Source organism: Triturus cristatus, chromosome 2_1 (genome assembly GCF_964204655.1).
Source record: "Triturus cristatus chromosome 2_1, aTriCri1.1, whole genome shotgun sequence".
In the NCBI taxonomy this organism is placed as follows: Eukaryota; Metazoa; Chordata; class Amphibia; order Caudata; family Salamandridae; genus Triturus; species Triturus cristatus.
In genome coordinates, this window is record NC_140581.1 from 565528403 (window position 1) to 565550244 (window position 21842).

At 42.6% G+C, this 21842-nt stretch overlaps 1 protein-coding gene across 4 annotated transcripts in view; it reads left to right on the forward strand.

Annotated features, from left to right (window-relative positions):
* POLR3G (RNA polymerase III subunit G) overlaps positions 1-21842 on the forward strand; it is a 282487-nt gene that overhangs the window by 210196 nt on the left and 50449 nt on the right. For 3 of the 4 annotated variants that reach the window (XM_085632459.1, XM_085632457.1, XM_085632460.1), the window contains exon 6: positions 9146-9213. In XM_085632459.1, coding sequence (XP_085488585.1) covers positions 9146-9213 — 68 coding nt within the window. The remainder of the gene's footprint in view (positions 1-9145; positions 9214-21842) is intronic. The other variant, XM_085632458.1, reaches the window with a different exon arrangement.

Consider the following 21842-nt stretch of genomic DNA (forward strand, 5'->3'; position numbering starts at 1 on the left):
TTTCTTTGATCTTCTTCCACTGACTTTCTACTGTGTCTCTGTCGTTCTATAGTTCTTGCAGGACTGGAAACTTGTTACTGAGGGTAACTAAGTTTTCACTTTGAGGTTGTTGTTACATCCCTGGCATTGGTTTGTTTGTTCCATTCATGCTTTCTTCAGCTTTAGCCTGGCCACGACAAGGTGATGGCCTGACACCACGTCTTCTCCTCTCATCACTCTCACATCATGTCGGGGCCTTCGAAACATCTTGGCAATGCAGACATAGTAGATCTGCTTCTCTGTTGAATGGTCTGGTGATACCAATGTTGCCTTGTGTATTCTTTTTAGTGGGAATACACTACTGCCTATCCCCAGACTGTTCAGGGCACAGATATCTGCGATCCTTACACCATTCTCGTTTATATCACCACGGCCATGGTTGCCCATGATTTCTTAGTACCCAGTGTTGTTGCTTCCAATCTTGGCATTGAGATTTCCCATCAGTATGGTGATATCTCTCTCAAGGTATTTCTCCAGGATATACTGAAGTCTGTTGTGAAACCATTATCTTTCCTTTTCTGTGCTGTCATTTGTAGGTGCATAGCACTGGATGACATTAATGTTGATCCTCTTTTTCTTTGTGTGGAACCATGGGCTTCCATGGGCTTCCCATTCAATCCTCTGTTGGCTGCTGGTATTAGGATCAGTGCATGCGATGGGGGTTCTCTTCCACCTAGCCATAATAGAGCCAGTCCTTTCTGTCTGGACTATATCCATTTGGTCTCGTTGACGCCAAGCTGGGCAAGGTTGTTTTCATCAGTGGTAGAGGATAAGTCAAGCTTTTCACCCCTTACTTTTTTGTGGTTTACATTGTGTGATACTCTAAGTGCAGTGGTCATGCGCAGCCGTGGCCCAGTGCTCACTGTGCCACTGGAACCAAGCTGCACCCGACTGAAGAGGCGCAAATAGGCCGAAACCGGTCTTGGGTTGCATGTTTTTAGTTCAAAGAGAACCTGGCTTGGGAGTTTGGACAGGACTATTCCTTTTGTGTTAGAGCCAAGGCTAATTTGCATATGGTTGGGTCTAATATGGAGGGGCATGGTGGGTAAATGTATGATGGACTGGGATGCGTCTCAAAGAAATTGCCAGCCACTGAAATTAATTCAAGCATTGCATCCATCACTTTCTTGTATTTTTTTTTTTTACTTTTTTTTTTTTTCATACAGGGCAATAGCAATACTACGGACAGATGGGAAAATAAGTAATCAGTACAAGGTGTATGATCAACCTTAGGTATGAAGGTACAGCAATGGTTGGTGAATCTCGCAGCAGGGTTACTCAAGAGAAATCGTTCATATATATCAGCATTGACAATCCGACTAATACATAAGACTATTCTACTAAAAGGTCTATTCGCGAACAGAGGGCGGGAAAGCGATTCTTATAAGCCAGAACCAGCCCTCGCATGAGATAATGTAAGGGCTCCCTGTTGTACATCCAAATCGAGCTTGTAATACTTCAACCACGGGGACCAAAGTTTCCTGAATTTACGTGGGCAGCCCCTCGCTTTTTAAACCACTTTTTCCGCAGCTATGTATAAATCCATATTGGATTTCCATTCTGTGAATGTAGGAAGGTGTTGTGCACCACAGTACTTGGCTATGTCCCGTTTAGCCACTACCAACCCCAGATTAACAAGTAAGAGCCCATATTGTGGAAGATCGACATCAGTGGGAATGCCTAATAGTAGGAATTTCACATCCATCTCAATTGTTGCCCCAAGTATTTTATTTAATTTGCCCACTATTTTGTGCCAGTAGGGCTGGATATGAGCGCATTCCCAAAGGGTGTGAATGTATGTGCCATGTTCCGTGCAGCATCTGAGGCATGCAGGGTCCTCCACCCTCCCCATCTTGTGCAATCGTTCCCTATCATAGTAGACCCTATGAAGGATCTTGTATTGGATAAGCCGCAGTCTTAATTTGATCACCACCTCACGTGGATGCATGAGGGCTGCTTCCCAGTCTATATCCTCAAGTGGTCCTGTGGTAACTTCCCACTTCGCGCAAAGTGGGCGGAGATTATCTGGCATACTGTTGAGCTGTGTTTTGTATGTCAGCGAAACCGCCTGAGTCTGGATCTCCTCCTGAAGGAGTCTGCCCTCAAGGGGAGCGTATTCCGGCAGCACCCCGTTGTCCAACCCCTCCGCTCGCCAAGCATGACGAAGCCTAAGGTAAGTATAGGCTTGGGAACTATGCAGTTATTTGGATTGAAGGAACGAGGAGGAGGCCAGGGAGCCTCGCTCTAGGAGGTCTCCTATTTTGGAAGTCCCAATGAGGTCCCAGTGTTTGAAACCCCTCAGCTTTCTGATCTCACGCAGATTAGCTCCCTCCCATAATGCGGTTTTCCCTCCCATCTCATCAACTTCCCAGCAGTTTTCCAGGCCTCTATTACCCGTTGGGTAGCGGGAAGGAGTCCTGCCGTGCCAGCACCCCCGTATAGATAGTGTAGGTGGGAGCGTTCATGGAATTGAAACCGTTCCAGCCTATATGCCGGATGATCCCCTGGTGCATGAATCCACTCATTAATAACGATAAGGTGGGCCGCCCTATCGTAGGCTCTGATATCTGGTACGGGCAACCCCCCATTGTAAGGATTACGTTGCAGGGTCCGCAGTGCTATCCGTGGATGAGCACTATCCCAGAGGAGGAGGCGCAACTCACCATAAATAGAAGCAAAAATTGTATCAGGTAGTTATTGATAAGTGTTCTGAAGAACATAGAGAAGTTGAGGGAGGGTCACCATTTTGTACATGGCGGCTCTGCCCATGACAGTGAGAGGTAGTTTCCTCCATCGTTTCCCATCTGCCTGAAAATTCAGCAACACCCGTCGTATATTGCGTTCCATGCGAAGGACGGGGTCAGTGGTAATATAAAGGTCCAAATAAAGAAAGCCCTCCACGGCCAGCTGCAAGCAGCTGGGATAAGTGTAAGATGCGGGACCTCCACTTACTGGATAGAGGGTGGACTTAGTCCAGTTAATCTTGTAGCCAGCGTAGCTGCCATATTCTTCAAAGATGTGGAGAAGACGGGGGAGCGTGTCAGGGAGCACGTGACATAGAGCAGAATATTGTGTCTGCTTATAACGATATGCGTTCTTCCTCCAGCGAACCGGGAGCACTGAGGAAGCCACCTAGGTCAGGTCGGGAGCGAACCACGCATGCTAGGGGTTCCAATATGAGGGCAAACAGTAGATGAGAGAGGGGAAGCCTTGTCTGGTGCCACGTTATATCGGCCAACTGGCGGAGAGAGTGCCAATTACCCGCACTCGAGCCCCAGGTGCGTTATATAATTGCGCCAGCCACCCTAGAAAAACCGGGCCGAAGCCCATTGCCTCCAGAGTACGCCACATGAAGGGCCAGTGGATCGTGTCAAACGCTTTCTCCGCATCAAGCGAGAGAAGCAAATGGGGAGTGTCACGACCCCGTACTGTATCCATCCAGTTAGCTAGGCGGCGCAAATTAAGATGGGTAGCACACTTAGGCATAAAGCCAGATTGGTCTTGGTGCACCAACGAACGAATCACGTAGTAGGCAATGTGCAAGAATCGTGGCCAAGATTTTTGTTTCAATATTAAGGAGGGATATGGGACGATAGGACCCGCAGTCATCTGCCACACCCTTATTACCCAAACCATTGACATTCCATGTCATTACTGTATATTCATCGTCTGGCATGGTAGGACATTAGCAAAATCCGTCCCGGTGTCTGCGTTCGATAGGAATGCGCCCCCCTCCCACCTCCCCCACTCTGCGCCTCAGTGTGAGCACATGGTTGAATCAAACAAACTCCTTTCCCATCAAATTATCTCCAAAATATACTCAAAACAAGAAAACAGCCCCCCCCACCCTACTCTCTTCTGACGTTCTCCCCATCCCCCCACTCGTCAACATGACAACTTTGGAGCGAATCGTCCGTTAAGAGGTCTGTTATCCCCCTGCCCCTCCCTCCCAATTAACTACCCAATATCAAAAACCCACAGAAACACGCCAATCACTTTCCCAGTTCAATGGTAAAACCAGTGGAGAATCACTGGAGCTCAGGAAAGTCTGACTGTCCGGCAGCGGCCAGCGGGCCCCGCCTCTCTAGTCTCTTCGCCTTCCACAGGAGGGTGTCTGGGCTGGTCATCTGGAACTTGGAGGGTCTGATCCGTCGCTTCCAGTCGCAGGATACTGTTCAGGAGCGGATGGGCACTGGGTGTCTCATCAGAGTCATCTCTCTCAGACAAGTCGGTGTGGCCCATATCCTCCAGGCCCTGCAGAGGATCAGCTGACTTTGAGCGACGCACCTCTTCTCCAGAGTCCGATAAGAGTGTGTCTCCGGATCGCTCCGGATCGCAGGGTTCTGCCCGATGTTGCCCCGGCTGATGACTTGGGCCGTAGACCCCGCCTCCGACGCTTGTCCTTGAGCCTGTCTTGGGACCGTACCCTTCGTTTGAATGGGGACGTGGTGGAGCCTGACAGCGGTGGCCTTCGTAGTTGCGATCGTTCCTCCACCCAGAACCACGCCTCCTCTGGAGTTTGGAAAAACAGCGTATTATTCTGGAAAATGACCATCAGTTTGGCTGGAAACCGCAACATATATTGGATCCCCATGGCACGCAGTTTGATTTTAACTTGATCAAAAGTTCGTCTCTGTTTCTGCACATCACGAGAATAGTCCGGAAAGACCATCACCTTAGTATTCTCGTAGCGAACCTCTCCTTTCTTCCGGATTTCTCGGAGTATTAAGTCCCTGTTGTGAAAGTTCAGAAAGCGCGCTATTAGAGGTCGTGGAGGAGCCCCCGGCGGCGGAGCAAAGCCGGGCATCCTGTGCGCTCGTTCTATTATGAAACAAGTCGAGAACGGCGCCTGTGGCAGCAGATCCTTCAGGTAGGTCAACTTTCTTGTATTCTTAATTGTGACCACATAAGAATATCCATCACTGACGATCATTTGGGCTGCAGTTCAGTCCATAATTTCATCCACCATGCCAATCTAGAGCAAGGCCTGCCTTACACAGATCAGTACTGACCCTGCTCATTGGAATATAAATTCCTGAATTGCCAGTTGAGGTCCCCTCCAGAACAGAACACTAGCAACCCCAGACCGGGAGACTGGGATGATGGACTGGTATACGGTCCTGAGTAATTACCAGAGGCTGAGATTAAGTCCAGCATTTCATCAATCTTCTTTTTGTATTCTACATTGTGTAATGCTCTCATTTGCACCGGTTATGCCCAACTGTGGGCCCTGAGCTCACTGTGCCACTGTAACCAAGCTGCACCCCACAAAGGAGGCCCTAATAGGCCAAAACCGATCTTGGGTTGCTTGTATTCTAGTTCAAAGAGGACCTGGCTTGGGAGTTCGGACAGGACTGTTCCTTTTGTGACAGGACTAAGGCTGATTTCCACATTGTTGGTTCTAATATAAGGTGGCATGGTGGGCAAAACAACAATGGACTGGGATGGGGACCAGAGTAATACCAGTCGCTGAAATTAATTCAAGCATTGCATCCATCGCTTTCTTGTATTTTAATTGTGACCACATAAGTATCGGAAGCATTTTTTGTCATCTGTATGAAGTCCGTCAGTAGATAAAGTGGTGCCAAAGAGGTGGATAAGCACTGGGGGGCAGGTCTTTTCTCCCTTATCAATGTTATGTGACTGCCAGGTGACACAGCAGTGGCAATAGAAGGACACCCACTATTGGATTGCTGCGGCACAAATCACACTGGTCCTTCCAAAATGGGCAGCTCCATAGTAAAACCTCACAAGATTGAGGAGCAGAAATTGTGGTGCAACCACACGCCCTAAGCACTCTTCACACTCCTTCTGGCTCCCATGTACAATTCTCTTTTGTTCAATATTGTTTTCTGACTTCTTCCTATAACTTTGACAAATCCTTTAAAGAGACAACTGGAAATGTGCTGGTTTGTACAATATATGTAGCAGCTTAATTACTTCGGGACAAAACAACTTCTTTAACAACAGCATCAGCAGGGTATTTCCCTGAGAAACTTCATCATGAGAATTTTGGTGGACAGCACATGTAATAGTCACTCTTCTAAGTGGCAACAGCCAACAGCAATACACTGTACGTTCTTTACTTAAAAAAACCATTGTGGTCGGGGTGGTGGCAGAACAAAAAGATAAGGAAACACGTAAAACAAGGTGTCTGCCTGCCTTGTGTCACAACTCATCCTGTGAAATAGAGGTGAGAAGAAAATAGAAAGTTGGTCCCGTAGGCATTTCTCTAACTGACGCAGTAGAACGAGGGAGGAAAGATATCCTGCTGAGTCCGGTCCAGCGCTTGCCCCTTTGGTTTCCGAGTTGACATTTCCCAGCACAAAGATCTCACACTGTGAAAGAAAACACGCTCAGAAAAGCCCACAATATTCTAATAAAAGTTGAATTTCCAAAATATTACAAGCACCAAAAATATTACAAGTGCGAAGTCACAAAGTCAGTGCACCAGCGCTTTGCCATCTGAGCCCTTGGAGCAAACAAAGCTAAATTTGATTTATTTTTAACCTTTTTTTTACACAATTTACTTAAGGTAAATAATATATATTATAAAATAGATGAAAGCTTCTGTTTGCTGTGTAACATGGCAATACATACAAACATTACAACCGTGTTCTGATCCATGTCTCGGGTAATCGGCTTTAGTTTGATGAAAACCTGCAATAGCCAAATGTAGTGCAGTAGAAAGAGAGAACTGGAAAGTTGCCAACATTTACAATTTGTTTCTGCATCTACATTTAGTATACTGACTTTTATTTTGTCTCTCCTCTCATGCTATTCTAAGCAAGTATGCAGAGGTCTAGGCCTGCCCCTCACTACATGGGTTCTTAGACCTGTGCTGTGTGCCCTCAGTATGAACTGAGGACTACTGTCCCACTCCTGATTATAACACACAAAGCAGTGGTGGTAGAAAACTGTTTTTGAAATTGATAATATGATCACACCTTTTTATCTATGTTTTTTTAATTTGGCCTACCAGACTCTTTTCTGTAAAGTTCTGCTTTTTTTGTGTATGGCCAGAACCTTGCAGTAGCATCCTGTGTGTGTTGAGTGTGTTGTGTGTGTGCAGCACATGTGCTGTAGTAAAGCTCTGTGTGTAAGTAGGCCTGAGTCCTGAAGCCAATGAGTATTAAGCATGTTAAGCCACTGGCTTAACATGACAGAAGATGAAAGATGGATAAGGAATGAGGACAGCTTACGTACACTGAAAAGCGTAAAGCCTTCATTCCTGTAGCTGGATGGTGAAGGTCTAGACACCAATGAAGGGAGGTTGGAGACAGGGCTACCTTTAGAAATTGCAGGAAGACTTTAGTTCGCTTATCACTTTTTCCCAAGCACGGCCTTTTGGTTAATGATGGGGATGAAGGATGCTAAAGTAGTTTCTGCTATGCTAAGTGGGTTAGTCCTGCCCTTATGTCTATCCCTGGTTGCTGTTTCAGAGAGGGTTATGACAGCCAGGTGCAGACACAAACACTTCGTTTTGCCTGTGTTGTGGGATTCCCAGTCTGGAGACAGACCCAGTGCTACCTGCTCTGAGAAATCTCTGTGTAGGAAGCAGCCTGGCAAGGTCACTTGAAAACAGAACCACTTCAAAACGGTCCTGAAGCTTGAGACTGTGGATTTACAACCCTGTTAAGCAAATGTGTAAAGAAAATTGCACCCAAACTACCTGCTTTGTTTGAGCTCCAAGTCCCTCATGAGTCATCATGACCAAGGAAGGTAATGCTCCGCAGAGTACTGCTGTGTAACCAAGGCTGATGTCAGCCTGACAGCCAGTCTCCTAGAGTTGAAGGGACATTACCTGAAGTCTACACTTTCTGCTGCAGGAGCTGAGTGCCTAATTTACATTTCACCTGATCCTGATTCATGCTTTCGCCGTGACTATTGTGGGGGACAACTGTCAAGGGGTCACCTGGATGGGATTAGCACAAGGGAACAGAGCAGTTCTAGTGCCGCAAGAGGGAATCGCCCATGGTCATTGCCTTGTATACTAAGTTTAACTTAGTAGTATTTAGTACTGTGATTAAAATATTCTTTCTTTTCTTAAAAGACAAGCACTGGCGTGAACATTGAAATTAGTGTCTGTTGGTTGATTGCGATGTCCTGTGCTCATGCACCCTACAGCGACTGCTCACGCTTGCTACCCTCAGAGTCAAGTGGGGAAAGGTTGTTCTTGGCCCAGATTGCAGAGCTGTAGTAGGACAGACACCAGGACACTAGTGGCAATCAACCTCAACCACCACGGTTGAAGCCCAGTAACCCCTGCCTGTCTAGTTACCCCCCCAACAGGTTTTGACAAAGGTTGTTTGCTTTGGGTGAACTTTCCTAGTGTACACTTTGCTATTTAAATGTTATTGGTGTCAGCAGATCATATCAATTTAACACTATCGCTACACCTAGGACCAATAACACTGTTACTGGACTTTGAATGCAGATTTTTTTCCCATATTTATTTGTTCATTTATTTATGATGGAAAAATACATTTTCATTCAGAAATGTTGAACAATTACACTCTTTTGATCGGTACACAGGACATTACATGCATTTGATGGTTTACTTAGATTAACGTGATTAAAAGTGGTATGGAACAGAAGCTCTGTTAAATGTTTTTAATGAGTAGTGAAAACAAATATGTTATATCACAAAATATAGTAAATCACTTGCACATTAAGGTCAATGTTCTATTTAAATATTTACTCTCTATAGTGAAGACTGTGAGATATTTAACCAATGTTGCTTACTAGAGCTGATCTGAACTCTTGAAGAGAGGGGCAAGCGCTAATGGCAAGTGGATGTGTAGTGCGAGTGGATGTGTAGTGCGAGTGGATGTGTAGTGTGAGTGGATTTTTAGTGCAAGTGGATGTTAGTTCAGTGGAGTGGTTATAGCAGTTGGCCGAACCGGAATCTGGATGCCTCACATGGAGACCTTGCAAAAGCTTGGAAGTGCCTATATACTGGACTTAGATTGTGGTCTATTTATAATTAGCTTAAAATTACTAACATATCTTGCGTCCAAATGAAACATAAAAAAGCATATTCTGCAGAAATTTACCATCCACTGTATCTAAGTTATCCAAATGAAAACTGTTGTTTCTACTTCAGCAGTTGTGAAGAAGAAAGAGAAACCAATAGCTCCAAGCACTAATGTGGATATTCTATCAAAAATAGAGGTAAGATGTAGTTGTCATTTTTGCCCGTGTACACATGGTTGAATTTCAGAGCACCAAAAGCATTCACACTATATAGTTATTTCTGCAAATGAGATTAAATCTGATGTTTTTGATCTAACGGAGAGTATATTTCAGCACATTTTACAGACAAAACCAGTCTGACAAATGACCAGAAAAGACATCCATCAGATGTGAAATAATAAGATATGGGATGATTCAGATTTCTTTGTAACTGTTAAGAGTTTACTGGGATTGTAATTGATAAGCACAGCATTCATGATTTTGGGACATTCTTCCATACAGGACATAGTAGATGTGCAGTTTCAGTTTGATTGTGATATTACCACTTAATTTAGATGGTCAAGCTTCAGGAAGGCTCAAATTTGCAAGAATATCCTGGATAAAGTTAAACCCCCATACTGGATATTGTGGCCTTTACAGTAATGAGATAAGAGGTTGAGTTATTTTATCAAGGTCAAGGAAATCTAAGATGACATGCAATATCCTTTACTCCTAAATTGTTTGGCGAATGCAACGGGACAAATCAAGAGGGCAATCTTAATTCAATAGCAGGCATTGTCCTTTGGGGTTTTCAGCACATCCTGCACCTCCTCAAGATGCAGACACCGGTTTTATTTCGAATACTAAGCCCAGGTGAGCTAGGCAGCAGATCCATGCGGCTCCTGGGGCTTACTTTCTCTCGAGTTGTCCTCCATGGAGTCCACCATCTTCTGCTTGAGGTCAACACAGCTTCTCTCCTCTTCAGACAGATCATGTAACCATCTTCAACGTTTGGTACTGCAGCATCAGATGAGGGGGAGAGGTAACCGCTTATCCGGGTACATTGTTGTCCTCTCAGATGTACCGAGCTGTAAACAAAGTACTGGTTCTAGAGGTTCATTGTTTATCCAAAAGTTGGGTCAGTACCCAGAATCCAAGCCCCTTTCAGCTGGGCCCCTTTAACATTTCGAAACTTTAGCCATCCAGTTCAAGGAGCATCTTCATGTGCATATTCCTGAGCATCCTACACCAAATATAAGGATAAGAAACAAATTGCCAATGGGGATATGTGTGTGTTTTAAAAAAAAAAGAAGTCTTTATTGGCATTCCGCATGCAAACATAAACATGTTTATAAGAGCAATTTGGTAGTATAATAAGCTGTCTTCAAACCTCTGGTCAATACATGCACCATGCATTCAATGGGGATGTGTATTGTGAATTCACAGGACAGATAGGAAAAGTGAAGGTGAGCGGCTCTTAGGCATAACATGGGCCTGGGCTACTCAGGCAGTCAAACTCATTACAGCCAAGTATTTTGATTGGGCACTCTCCCAGACTTTTCAGGATTTTGTTTATTTCTTCCAATCCACTGGGATGGGCTACAGCATTTCTAATACGCAGGCACCAGTGGCAGCTATATGCAGGATGCCACATTCACAAGGATTATATAATCCTAATGGACAATCTCCTTCTCGTGTTGCAATCACTGTATTCAAAAATTGACAAAAATCGCACACCAAGAATTCTAAAACAGGTGCACACAAGCACCATTGCAGTGCATACATTTTGGAAAGAGAATGACATCAATGGAAGTAGGCATTATCGTTGTTTGGGTAGGAAGGCCATCTCTCTCCTCAGGGGACAAGTAAAAAAGCCTGTGTCCCTGTATTAGCAATCCGCTTGTCATGTCGAAGTGGCAGTACCCATACCTCGTTGTAAGTGGAGTATATATTGGGTTGCTCACAGTCCAGCAGAGGCTTTTGGTCTGAAGGAGCACATTAAGTCAGTGTGGCTCACCTCAAGTGCGATTTTAGATGGTGTGTTCCCTGGGGCTTACCTAGTGAGTCAGACAGAAAAGTAAAAACATACATGGTGTCTCGGGTGTCTGCCCATTGTGAGGATATTTTGTTCCCACTGTCATGAATCTGCTCGGTCTTGCAGGACTTTTTGGTCTGAGCCAGTTCAGAGCTACCACTTTGGGAGATACCGCTGTGGCATCTATTCACAAGGTGAGGAATCTGCAGTTGATGTAGCCATCAGTAGAATATGTTTCTGACCTACGATAATGATCTGTCTGGTGGATACCTTCCATTCCTCACCCTTCTCTGAACTGGACTCTCTTCTCCATCTAAAAAGGTCGCACACCTAGACATCTGCACTCTGGTAATAGCCAGACTGTTAATGGGCTCTGAGCCTGGGGGCACAGACAGCCTAGCAAGCAACTGACATTGGCATGCACGGGTGGCGCGTACTTGCAACTCCACACGTCACTTCCGTAGCAGAACGATATTAGTGCAGAGCTGCACAACACCACCTACTGGCACACAGTGATATTGCTAAAGATTTTACTGATAGTCTCACACCTGGGGAATATTCAAGAGGTGAGGGATCTGCGGTTATATCCATCAGAAAGAATGTTGCAAGAGGTAATTAAGTTGTTTTACACTGTACTAGATCAGCAGTGCCGGAGTTTCTAACTTTGAACTCTTCCCCAGATGGAGTATGGTGACTCCATTCAATAGCCTAGAAGACATCAACAACATTCATTTGAAAGCCACAGGAAAATAACATGAGGTCTTTTTGTATCAATTCAATCCTTCAAGACCATTTGGTAGGTGGACTTGGTATTTATGGAAAAACACCATCACTCACAAAAAGTCTAAGTGATAATGGGATTAAGTAGAAAGCGCAGTAATCTTTAGCACAGCGTCTAGTGGAGAAGCCAAGCCTATTTCAGAGATGTAGGTAGCCCAAATAAAATATTTGCAGGAACCCAGGTGCTGTCTGGTTTGTTACACAAGTTGAGATGACCAGCACCTAAATGCTTTCATGAAGGAGGAGAATGCCATTTTCCGAGCTCCATTAAAAGCTTCCAATACACTGGCAGCTAGGAAGCAGTGTGATGGCTAACTGTGGTTTGAAAGGTCAAAATTCTTAGTCTTTCTCCCACCAGATCAGAGTAGGTAAGTAGTGTGTATTTCTGATAGCGGCTATTGTGAACTGTACAAGGCTCTGTTCTTGGGGGTTGGTGATAGCTCAAGCATCTATCATGTGCACGGAAGTGGAAGCCAGGATATAAAACCTGCCAAACGGCGGGGAGCTGTTTGGTCTAAAGTCAGACAAGGCATTGGAAACTATAAAATTGGGAGCTGAGGCAACCAGGGTCATTGGTTTACTTTTTTCTTTGAGTATCACCGGATAGAAACCTAGATATAAGCAGATGACACTTTTACTGACATACATTGAATTTTTAGGGAGCCTACCATAGATAAAAGGGAGAGAGGGTTGAGCGTTAGAGGTGGTCACAAGAGAGCATTTTTTGCCAATTTAGAGTAAGACTTAGAAGCATGTCTGATTTAATTGATAATCATGTTCCTCCTTTTTGCACGGGTTTACAAGGATAGATCTCTGACCGACAAACTTGACATAAAAATTTACTTTTGACAAATGGGTGTGCAGTTTTGAATGCAAAGGACACGTACTGGAATTATTCAAAAAGCCTGATGTCACAACCTGCAAAAAAAGTGTAACCGAAAAGTAAATTAACAGCTAGAGAAACAAATTCTTACCATGCTGCAAAGGGTGTGAGAGGAACAGTTTCCAACCATCTGACAAATTAAGTGTGCCCTCAATGCAATTTTTAGTTTAAAAAAATCTGAAGTCACTTCTAGATATAAGTTTTTTGAACATTTACAAAAAATGGTGTTTGGGGTAATTATATTGCAGTTTATAATACCACTATTGCAGCCGAGTGATTGGTGCTCACAGTTTTCAATCCAGTACTCGTTTGATAGGAGAGTAAATAGAAACTACTTTCCAAATGGCCTATATAGGCACCGCCGCCCCATGAAGCCATTACGAATGACCCTTCAAGCTGCTGTTGTAGAAGTGGCAGACACTTACAAGATCTAATTGTCAAGGGCCATTGGACTTCAGAAAAAGTAACCTCACTTTGAGCAACTGGAAGGTTCTCAGAAAGAAACGGGTGAAAAGGTAAATTACCAAACTTCTATTCAGGTGATTTTCTGCACTCCTCTGTAATGTACAATCAAACATATTGACTTCAGAGGTTTTTTGCATGTTTTTTTTTTTAGTTTTCAGGTAAGAGTCTATGGTTGCCCTTCTCGTCTGATCAGTCGGGTAGTAATAGTGTGGAATAGCACTCCTTCTGATAGCGTGAGAAGATCAGCATAACCGGAGGATATAGGCATTTTTGTCCCCATTGAGGGCTCTCAAAGGACTTTCTTTACATTTTCATTCCATTGGAGTAATGAATTTGGGACGTTCTGGTATGTTCTGATTTTTTCAATCAAAGAAAAATGCTTAAAGTTCTTTATAGATGAATCCACCATGGCCTTTCCCATACGTCCCAACAATGAATGTCCTGCCTGCTCTGTCCCATCTCTCTAGCCTTGAGTGGTCAGCCGCTGAAGCCCTCTGAACCTGCTCCATGTCACTTGTGTTCTACTGACAGGGACGAGTACACTTGACATGTCTCAGTAACATGACGCCCAGTTTCAGTGGGTCTTCCTCAGTGTTTGGGGCCACCTAGGAATCCAGCTTCACTGGAGTACCACATCTCCTTCACCCAGCACCCACAGTCACCGAGCTCACAAGTGCAAAATGAGACCCAGACCAGTGTTGCACTTTCCTGGGTATTTAAATGTTCGTGTTTAATGGTATGTGGTGCTTATGGGGTCGATTGCATTATAGGGTATTTTTAAGTTGATCTGAATGCAAGACTGGTGCTTTTGTTATCTGCGTAATCCCAGAGTGAGAGTTTTACTTTGTTTTAGTTGGTTGATGTAGGTAAGCCTCTTTGTTGTTTTTTTAAGTTTGATTTTATTGAAGAAAAAACAGGAAAAATAACAGCAGAAAAAACGAATATAGCATATCCTATTTGACATAAAAGTGGAGAAATATAGTGAAAATTGCATAAGGAAATGACTGTCAAGCTGCAAACAAAAGAAAAATACATCATATAAAACAGTAAGAAAAAGTACAAAGGAAAAGAAACCAGTAGTAATTAAGGTATATCAATTAAAAAAAATAACAAGTGTGTAATAATGGTTATTGAACACTGTAAGCATAACTGTAATACAATTGAAAAAATGTAGTAATAAACATTCAGAAGTTAAGAACCAATTAAACATCTGGTAATGAAAAGGCAAAGGGAGAAAATTAAGGTGGTTTCTGTACATCATCTGATACATTTTTAGAAGCAACAATTGAAGAGCCAGTTACAGATAAATAAGTTGTTAAGGGAAGCAAGAGAATATCCCTTTTGATTGGGAGATACATAGTTAGCATCAAGTCTATGATGGCAGCAAACAGCATTCCACCATCATCTAAAAGTTACTTTATTGGTTTGTTTCCAGTTTGAGGGTATTAGATGAAATGCAATAGCTATTAATAAATCTAAAAGTTTAAAACATAGTGGTGATTGAGGCCATTGAGGAGATAAGGTACCTAGAAATATATTTGTAAAAGAAAAGGGGATCTGAACTTTAAAAATTATCTTAATTTGGGACCAAACCGATTGCCAAAATTGGAGGATGGAGGGACATTCAAACAAAATATGTTTTACGTCTGTGGCAGGGCAAGGACAAGACCAACAGGAAGAAGGCGTTTCTAATGAAAAGGATGCTAATGTTACTGGGGAATATAGTACCCGATGAAAAATGAAAAAAGGGTTTGTGTGGTATTAGCAGCCCAAGAGGTTTTATGAAGTTTGGACCATAATTTATCCCATGTGTTAGTTGACCATTCTTGTGAAAATTCCTTTTCCCAAGCCTGTTCAATCTTTGAATTTATTCCTATCTGTGGGAAGTTGATGTTGCCTGGTAGATTATGGAGAAACTGGTTAGGAGAAGGATAAAGAAGATTATATTGCGTTCTAGATGTTGAGGGTAAAGAAATTTGAGATTGAAGATTGGAGAAAGTGAGGGGTTGGGAGTTAAATATAAGCTGAGAAATCCACTTTAAACCTCTAGAATGCCATGATTTCCAGTATATAGAACGATTACGGACCATTAACAATTTGTTATGCCAAATAGGTAATTGATGAAGGGAACTAGTAGAGGGATACGATGAAGATAGGAAAGGAGTCAAAAGTTTACGAGAGTGTGAAATGACAGGAGAACGCGTGAAAGCAGTGAAGAAGAAAATTATAAAATTTCTTGACAATCGAAAGGGGAAATAAAAGAATTCTCATTTTTAACCAAAGAGGAGAATATAAAGGGAGATTAGTAGATATCCAACAAGCAGTTTGTTTTAATGAAAAAGTGGAATGATATGTTCTAAAATCAGGAAATCTAAGACCTCCGTTAGGTCTATCGTTCTTTAAAGAGGACAAGGCTATACGAGATGGTTTACCCTTCCATAGCAATTTTATCAAAGTAGAGTCAATTTTCTTAAAATGATACGCCAGAATGTGAATAGGGATCATAGAGATAGTATATAATATAAGAGGGGAGAGCATCATCTTAATTGAGTCTGAACGACCCCACCAAGAAAGGAAAAGGGGGTGCCAAAGACTAATAGTATCATAGCTTTAATGTTTCAGGTACTAAAGGTGCAAACCACAAGTCTAAATATTTTATTTTAAGTTGTTGCCGAGAAATCCCGGAATTGTCGAAAAGCTATTTCTGACATAAGATGTTCAAAGGCAAAATTTCACATTTATCAGCATTTAGGCGATAACCTGAGTTGTGAAAAAGAGGCTACCTGCTGAAGAAAGGGAGTGAGAGACGTTTCTGGAATGGAACAATAAAGAAGAATGTCATCCGCGCAGACTGACATTTTAACTTGTTGGGAGCCAAAATGGAACCCTGTAATGCGGTCATCCTGCCTAATCTTAGTTAAAAAAGGTTCCAATGCTATAACAAATAATAAGGGATACAAAGGGCAACCCTGTCTTACCCCCCTACGTAAGGGGAAATAATCAGAAGATTTGCAGTTAACGAAAACTGAAGCATGGGGACCTGAATACAATAAAGAAATGAAAGTAAAAAAATTGGGAGGGAAGCCAGCCCACTTCAAAGCATGAAACATAAAATCCCAACCAATCCTATCAAATGCTTTTTCTGCATCTAAGGTGATTGTGGCAATCGGATGATCCAAGGGAGAAGACTTGCTTAGAACATTAAAAAAGACTGAGATTTGTCAGAAGCAAGTCTCCCTTTAACAAAACCTGATTGTTCAGGGCCAATAAGATCAGGCAGAATACTATCAATACGAAGAGCCAAAATCTTAGCTAAGATCTTATACTCTGTGTTAACTAAAGAGATAGGCCGATAGTTCATGCAGAGAGAATGGTCCTTATCCTCCTTAGGAATTAAGCAGATCAACGCTTCCTGAAATGAACCCCGAGAAGATCCTTCATCAGAGAAAGATTGGAATATAATTAAGTGATTAGGTAAAAGAATTTTCTCAAAATGATTATAAAATTCAATGGTAAAACCATCTGGTCTGGGCGCCTTCCCACGACGTAACATTGACATAGCATGGGGTATATCTGCTAAACAAATAGCAACTCCTAAAGACTCAAAATCAATGTGATTAGAAGGGGGAGAGGAGATGGAACGAAAGTAGGTAAGAAGATCAGATTGATCTGGTGATGATTCAGGAGTATATAGGTTTTTATAAAAGGAAACAAATTCATTCAAAATATCCTTAAAGACGGGAGTACCAGCAGGACCTTTCAAAGACTCTATTCTTGTTCTTTCCTTTCTTACTTTCAAATAGTTAGCTAGTAATTTCCCCATTTTGTTTTGGCTTTCATAATAACGAGTGTTACTTTTCAATAGGTAGATAATTTATTAAAAGTAAGTTTAGCCTCGATAAGGTTTTTCAAAGCGGACTCATTATTAGTATGATAATATGTATATTCTAATTGTTTAATTTTATTAAGTAATTGAGAGGATTGGATTTCTAAGGTTTTTTTCCTTTTGTGAAACAAAATTTATAATAAAACCTCTGGCCGCTGCTTTATAGGAGTCCCATACCATAACAAAGGGAGAGTCCGGGGAATTGTTAATAGTAAAAAATTCAGAGGCAAAGGAATTGAATCTTTGACAGAAATTAGGGTCGAGGAATAGGGAATTGTTGAAACGCCATCTGCCCTGGTGAGGTGAAAAAGGGATGAGATCAATATCAACAAGTACGGGGCGTGGTCTGAGATTAGGATTGAACCAATTTCAGATTGAATGGCATGTTGGGCCAGGGATTTACTGAGGAAAAGGTCATTAATACAAGATTGTGAATGATGTGGGGAACTATCAGGCACATGCATCAACCTTTATTGCGAGCGCAAACGGTGCGATTTGCAAAAACCGTCCGTTAGCGCCCGCAACAAGGGACTCTGCGATGCATGATACTGTAAGGCTCTCGCAATTTAAGAAATCGCAAATTCGATTCCTTAAATGCAATGTATGATGAAATCGCAAATAGCATTTTTGCTAACAGGGGGCACAAATTACCATCAATTTAAACTTGATGGTAATTTGCAAACACTTTGAAAAATGCACTGAAGTGCATTTTTCAAAGTTGTAGGTTACACACACACATGCCATTGGGGCATGTTTGTGCACAACATGTATGCACAGTTCAATTTCGTGGGGGCAACAGGGTGTCCTTTTGACACCCTTGCACCCTTGAAATTGCATGCGCAATTTGCGAGTACCTATTGGTACTCGCAAATTGCACATGCAATCTCCCATTCATTCCTATGGGCCCGGAGGCCCATAGGAATGAATAGGAAGGCATTCCTTAAATGCGACTCGCAATATGCGAGTCACAATTAAGGAATGTTTGGGAATCGCTAATTTTATAGCGATTCCTACATGCGTAGGCTTTTGCAATTACTTAATTGTGATTCCTTAATAATCGCAATTAAGGAATCGCTAAAGCCTAGATTGAATCATATGCCCGTAAATTGTCTAACGTCAGGGTGGCAAAGATGCCAAATGTCAACAAACGCATTGTGTCGTATTTTGGAGTTAAATTGTGAATGCATTTTAGAGGGGACAAACTTAACTCTAGAGTTCCTATCTAAAATGGGATCAAGAATTTGGTTACAGTCACCACCAAATACAATGTATATTTCATCAAATGTACGTAATATGTTAGAAACATTTATCCAGAAAGCCGTATACATTAAAAATAACTAAAGGAATCTTATCTATGAGAAGTTTAACAATAACCCAACGACCATCAGTATCCGCTTCCTGATGAACAACTGAAACATGCAATTTTTTATGACATAAAATCAAAACTCCATTTTTCTTATTTAAAGTCGGAGAGCTAAACACATGACCCACTCAGCATCTTTTCAACTTGGAAGCTTTTTCATCTGAGATGTGAGATTCTTGGAGTAAAGCAATATCAGTTTTTAATTTTGCTAGATGGGACAGCACGCGTTGCCTTTTAATAGGATTGTTCAAACCTTTAATGTTCCAGGTAGTGACCCGAAATGTAATTTAATTAAAAAATATTGAACAAAGATTATGCTTACAAAAGCACGACTGAGAGTTGTTTGAGAAATAAATAAGAAGAAAAGCTGAGAGAAATTAAACAAATGTGTTAGAAAATTAGACTTAAAAAATGAGAGAATAGAACAGAAAAAATAAAAGGGAGAAAAAAGAATGAAGAAGGGACAACACAGGAGTAAACCGATAAAGAAGGAAAAAGATAAAGAACAAAGAGACAGTACAAGTCATATGAATGACGACTGAAAAACATACCTACGAATACAAGACGAAATGGGGGTGACTACACCAGAAGACGACGACGACAGCACCAGAGCTCCACTGAATACCTGAGGAACCACATTCAGAACTTTGACATAGATGGGAGACCAAATATGTAATGAATTGCAGGAACTAAACACCTATACACATAAGGAGAAAAATCGTAACAAAATAAATCGATCCACCAGCACACTAGAAAAAGTGACTAGAAAAATACATAAAACGACAAAATGCTAGAACATTACGAAAAAACACAAGCAAATTAACACTCAATTTATAACCAGAACAACAAAACATCTACACAGGGCAGAGCAAAAAAGAGTACTTATGATGCAGGTTAGAAGCGTCCATGACATCCGCCCCATGAAGACAAAGAAATTCTTGTAGCGCCGCTGGCTCCTCAAAAGTTGGAGTCTTTTCTTTATATGTCACTTTGAAAATGAAAGGATGTAGAAGACCAAATCTGGCATTGATAGCACGAAGTTGAGGACGTAGATCCAGGAATTTTTTCCAATGCTGTGCCGTGCTTTTAGCAACATCTTGAGAGAAAAATAGCAGGGTCCTTCCCAACAAACTTGCTTTTTGGACTTGACGGCAGACAGAACTTGTAGAAGGTCAGTGTATTGCAGGAATAACATGATTACACCACGAGGTTTCACAGAAGTTTTAGGTCCAAGTCTGTGTGCTCTTTGAATGTTAAGAGGAGGAGAAGCAGGTAAGTCTAAGAGCTTAAGCAAGAATGACTGAAAAAAGGCGGTTGGATTGGAACCCTCAATATTTTCAGGGAGAACTTAAATTCTGAGATTATTCCTGGGATTTCGATTTTCAAAGTCCTCAGCTTGTTTTTTAAGTAGTGAGACTTCAGATTCTAGAGAAGAAATGCGGGAACACGAGACTTTAAGGGATTCCGTTTGTTGTTGCACAATGAGCACTTGTGAGTCTAATGCAGACCATTTGTCATTCAAAAATTGTAAAGTCTTGTTAGTTTCCTCTATGAAAGGTTTTAAAGCACGGATTTCCTCAAGAATTAGATCCATGGAGGTTGAGGAAGAGTTTACTGAAGAAGGCCGTTTGGTAGAAATCACAGGTAATTTGCTTGAGAACTGCTTTTTAGGAATGGTTCTTGTTGAATGATCAGGATTCTGAGAAGAAGAGTCATCCATTTTGTTGAAGTTGGAGTCCGAGTCTGAGCACGCAGTGACCTTGGAAGAAGCAGTGAGTTTAAGGTTCTTTTCTCCCCATATAGGGCGGTGGAGTTTAGTAAGGAAAAACTGAAACTAAACTCTTAAGGGTGTATTCTTCAATTAGTAGGTCACTGCTCGATAATGAAGCAAGATGAAATGGCTAAATAAAGGAGTCACAGGCTCAGCAGTTAATGATGTAGAAGAGTGGCTCAAAGAACTGCGGCGAGGATTCAAAACATTTAAAAATGTAAAAGACCTCCCTCTAAAGGAACAGGCTGATATTCAAGAAAAGGCTATGAAGCATAACATCAGTAGAAGTGGCATAGTGAAGACCATCTATATTGAATGAAAATAAGTTTCATGTGCGAGACGAGTAGAGCACTTAGAGGATGTCGAACGCTCACCAGAAGGGGAACAATACGGGCTTGGATGCCGGGAAACCACCAGAAGAACGCAGCGGTCTAGTGGCGCTGGGGAGACGCGACGGCAGGACGTCATCACAGGCGGATGGGAATAAGGGCGGAGACTCAAACCCTGGAGATGTTGGCGGCATGAGCGCGAGGAACGACGGAGGTGAAGAAGAGGAGAAAACAAAGAGAGGAGAGCATGACAAGTTGAGAGAGCAGCCCAGCGGAGGAGACGACAGAAGTCTGAAGACCCCTGGAGCAGCGTATACTGCGGACAAGCCCGGCAGCCCAGAGAAGGGAGAGGATGCCCCGGGTCCCAGCGCCACGGCCTTGATCATGGGTCGTGGCTCCAGGCAAGTAGCACTGAAGGGGTCGTTCTGGTAGGGTAGCACAGGGAGGTAGAACACCTGTGGTTCCTCTCGCAATTCCCATCACGATACCTTCACTCCCTATCGTCCCGTTCCCTTTACCCTAAACGTTTGGTGGTGGTAGCACAACAAGCCCATAGCAGGAGACTGTGAGCTAATCCCGATATTTGTTCTTCCTTTTCCCTTCTTTTTGGAGGACCAGGGAGGAAGCAAGACCCACGGATATCCTGAACCAAAGCCTTGAGGACGGCCCTGAGAAGGGAGAAGACAATCCCCAGCTATTCTTTAGCCATTTTGTTATTCATTTGACTAAGTCCATTTCTTTTGTTACTTTGTAAAACTCCGTCCGGTCTATGGGACTGCTAAAACATAATACCTACAAAAGACGCCCTCATAATAAAAAAGTCTTTGAAAACCCTATACTGCGTGCGTCCAGTATTCACCTACACCCGTCGGGCCCTCGAGCCGCCTACAAGCATAAAATGGCGACTGACTCAGATTAAGCAGGTTATTCCATTAGCATGACCGAAATAAAATTAAGACGCAAAGTTCCAGCATGCAGAAAGAAATTATCTGCCCATCACAGCAATTCAAAGCATAGGTGTTCCAGAAGTGCAGAAAAAAATTGGCATTATAAGGTTTTCAAGCAGAGTGGCGGTCGAGACATGGAGATTCCAAAATGCGGCCGTTTTGAGTGGAAACTAGTGACGCCATCAAAGTAGCTGAAAATTGATGAAAAACGGCGATTCAATTGCACAAAAGCTCACCGCTGTGCTGGGGAGCCGGAAACCAACATCGTTTGAAGGAAATAAAGTGATTTCTCTCCCGTATAGAGAATGAGACCGGAACCGTGGTGCGGAGCTCCGCAGCTATGCCGCCATCTTGATTGGCGACTTGGCCACACCCTCTAGGTAAGCCTC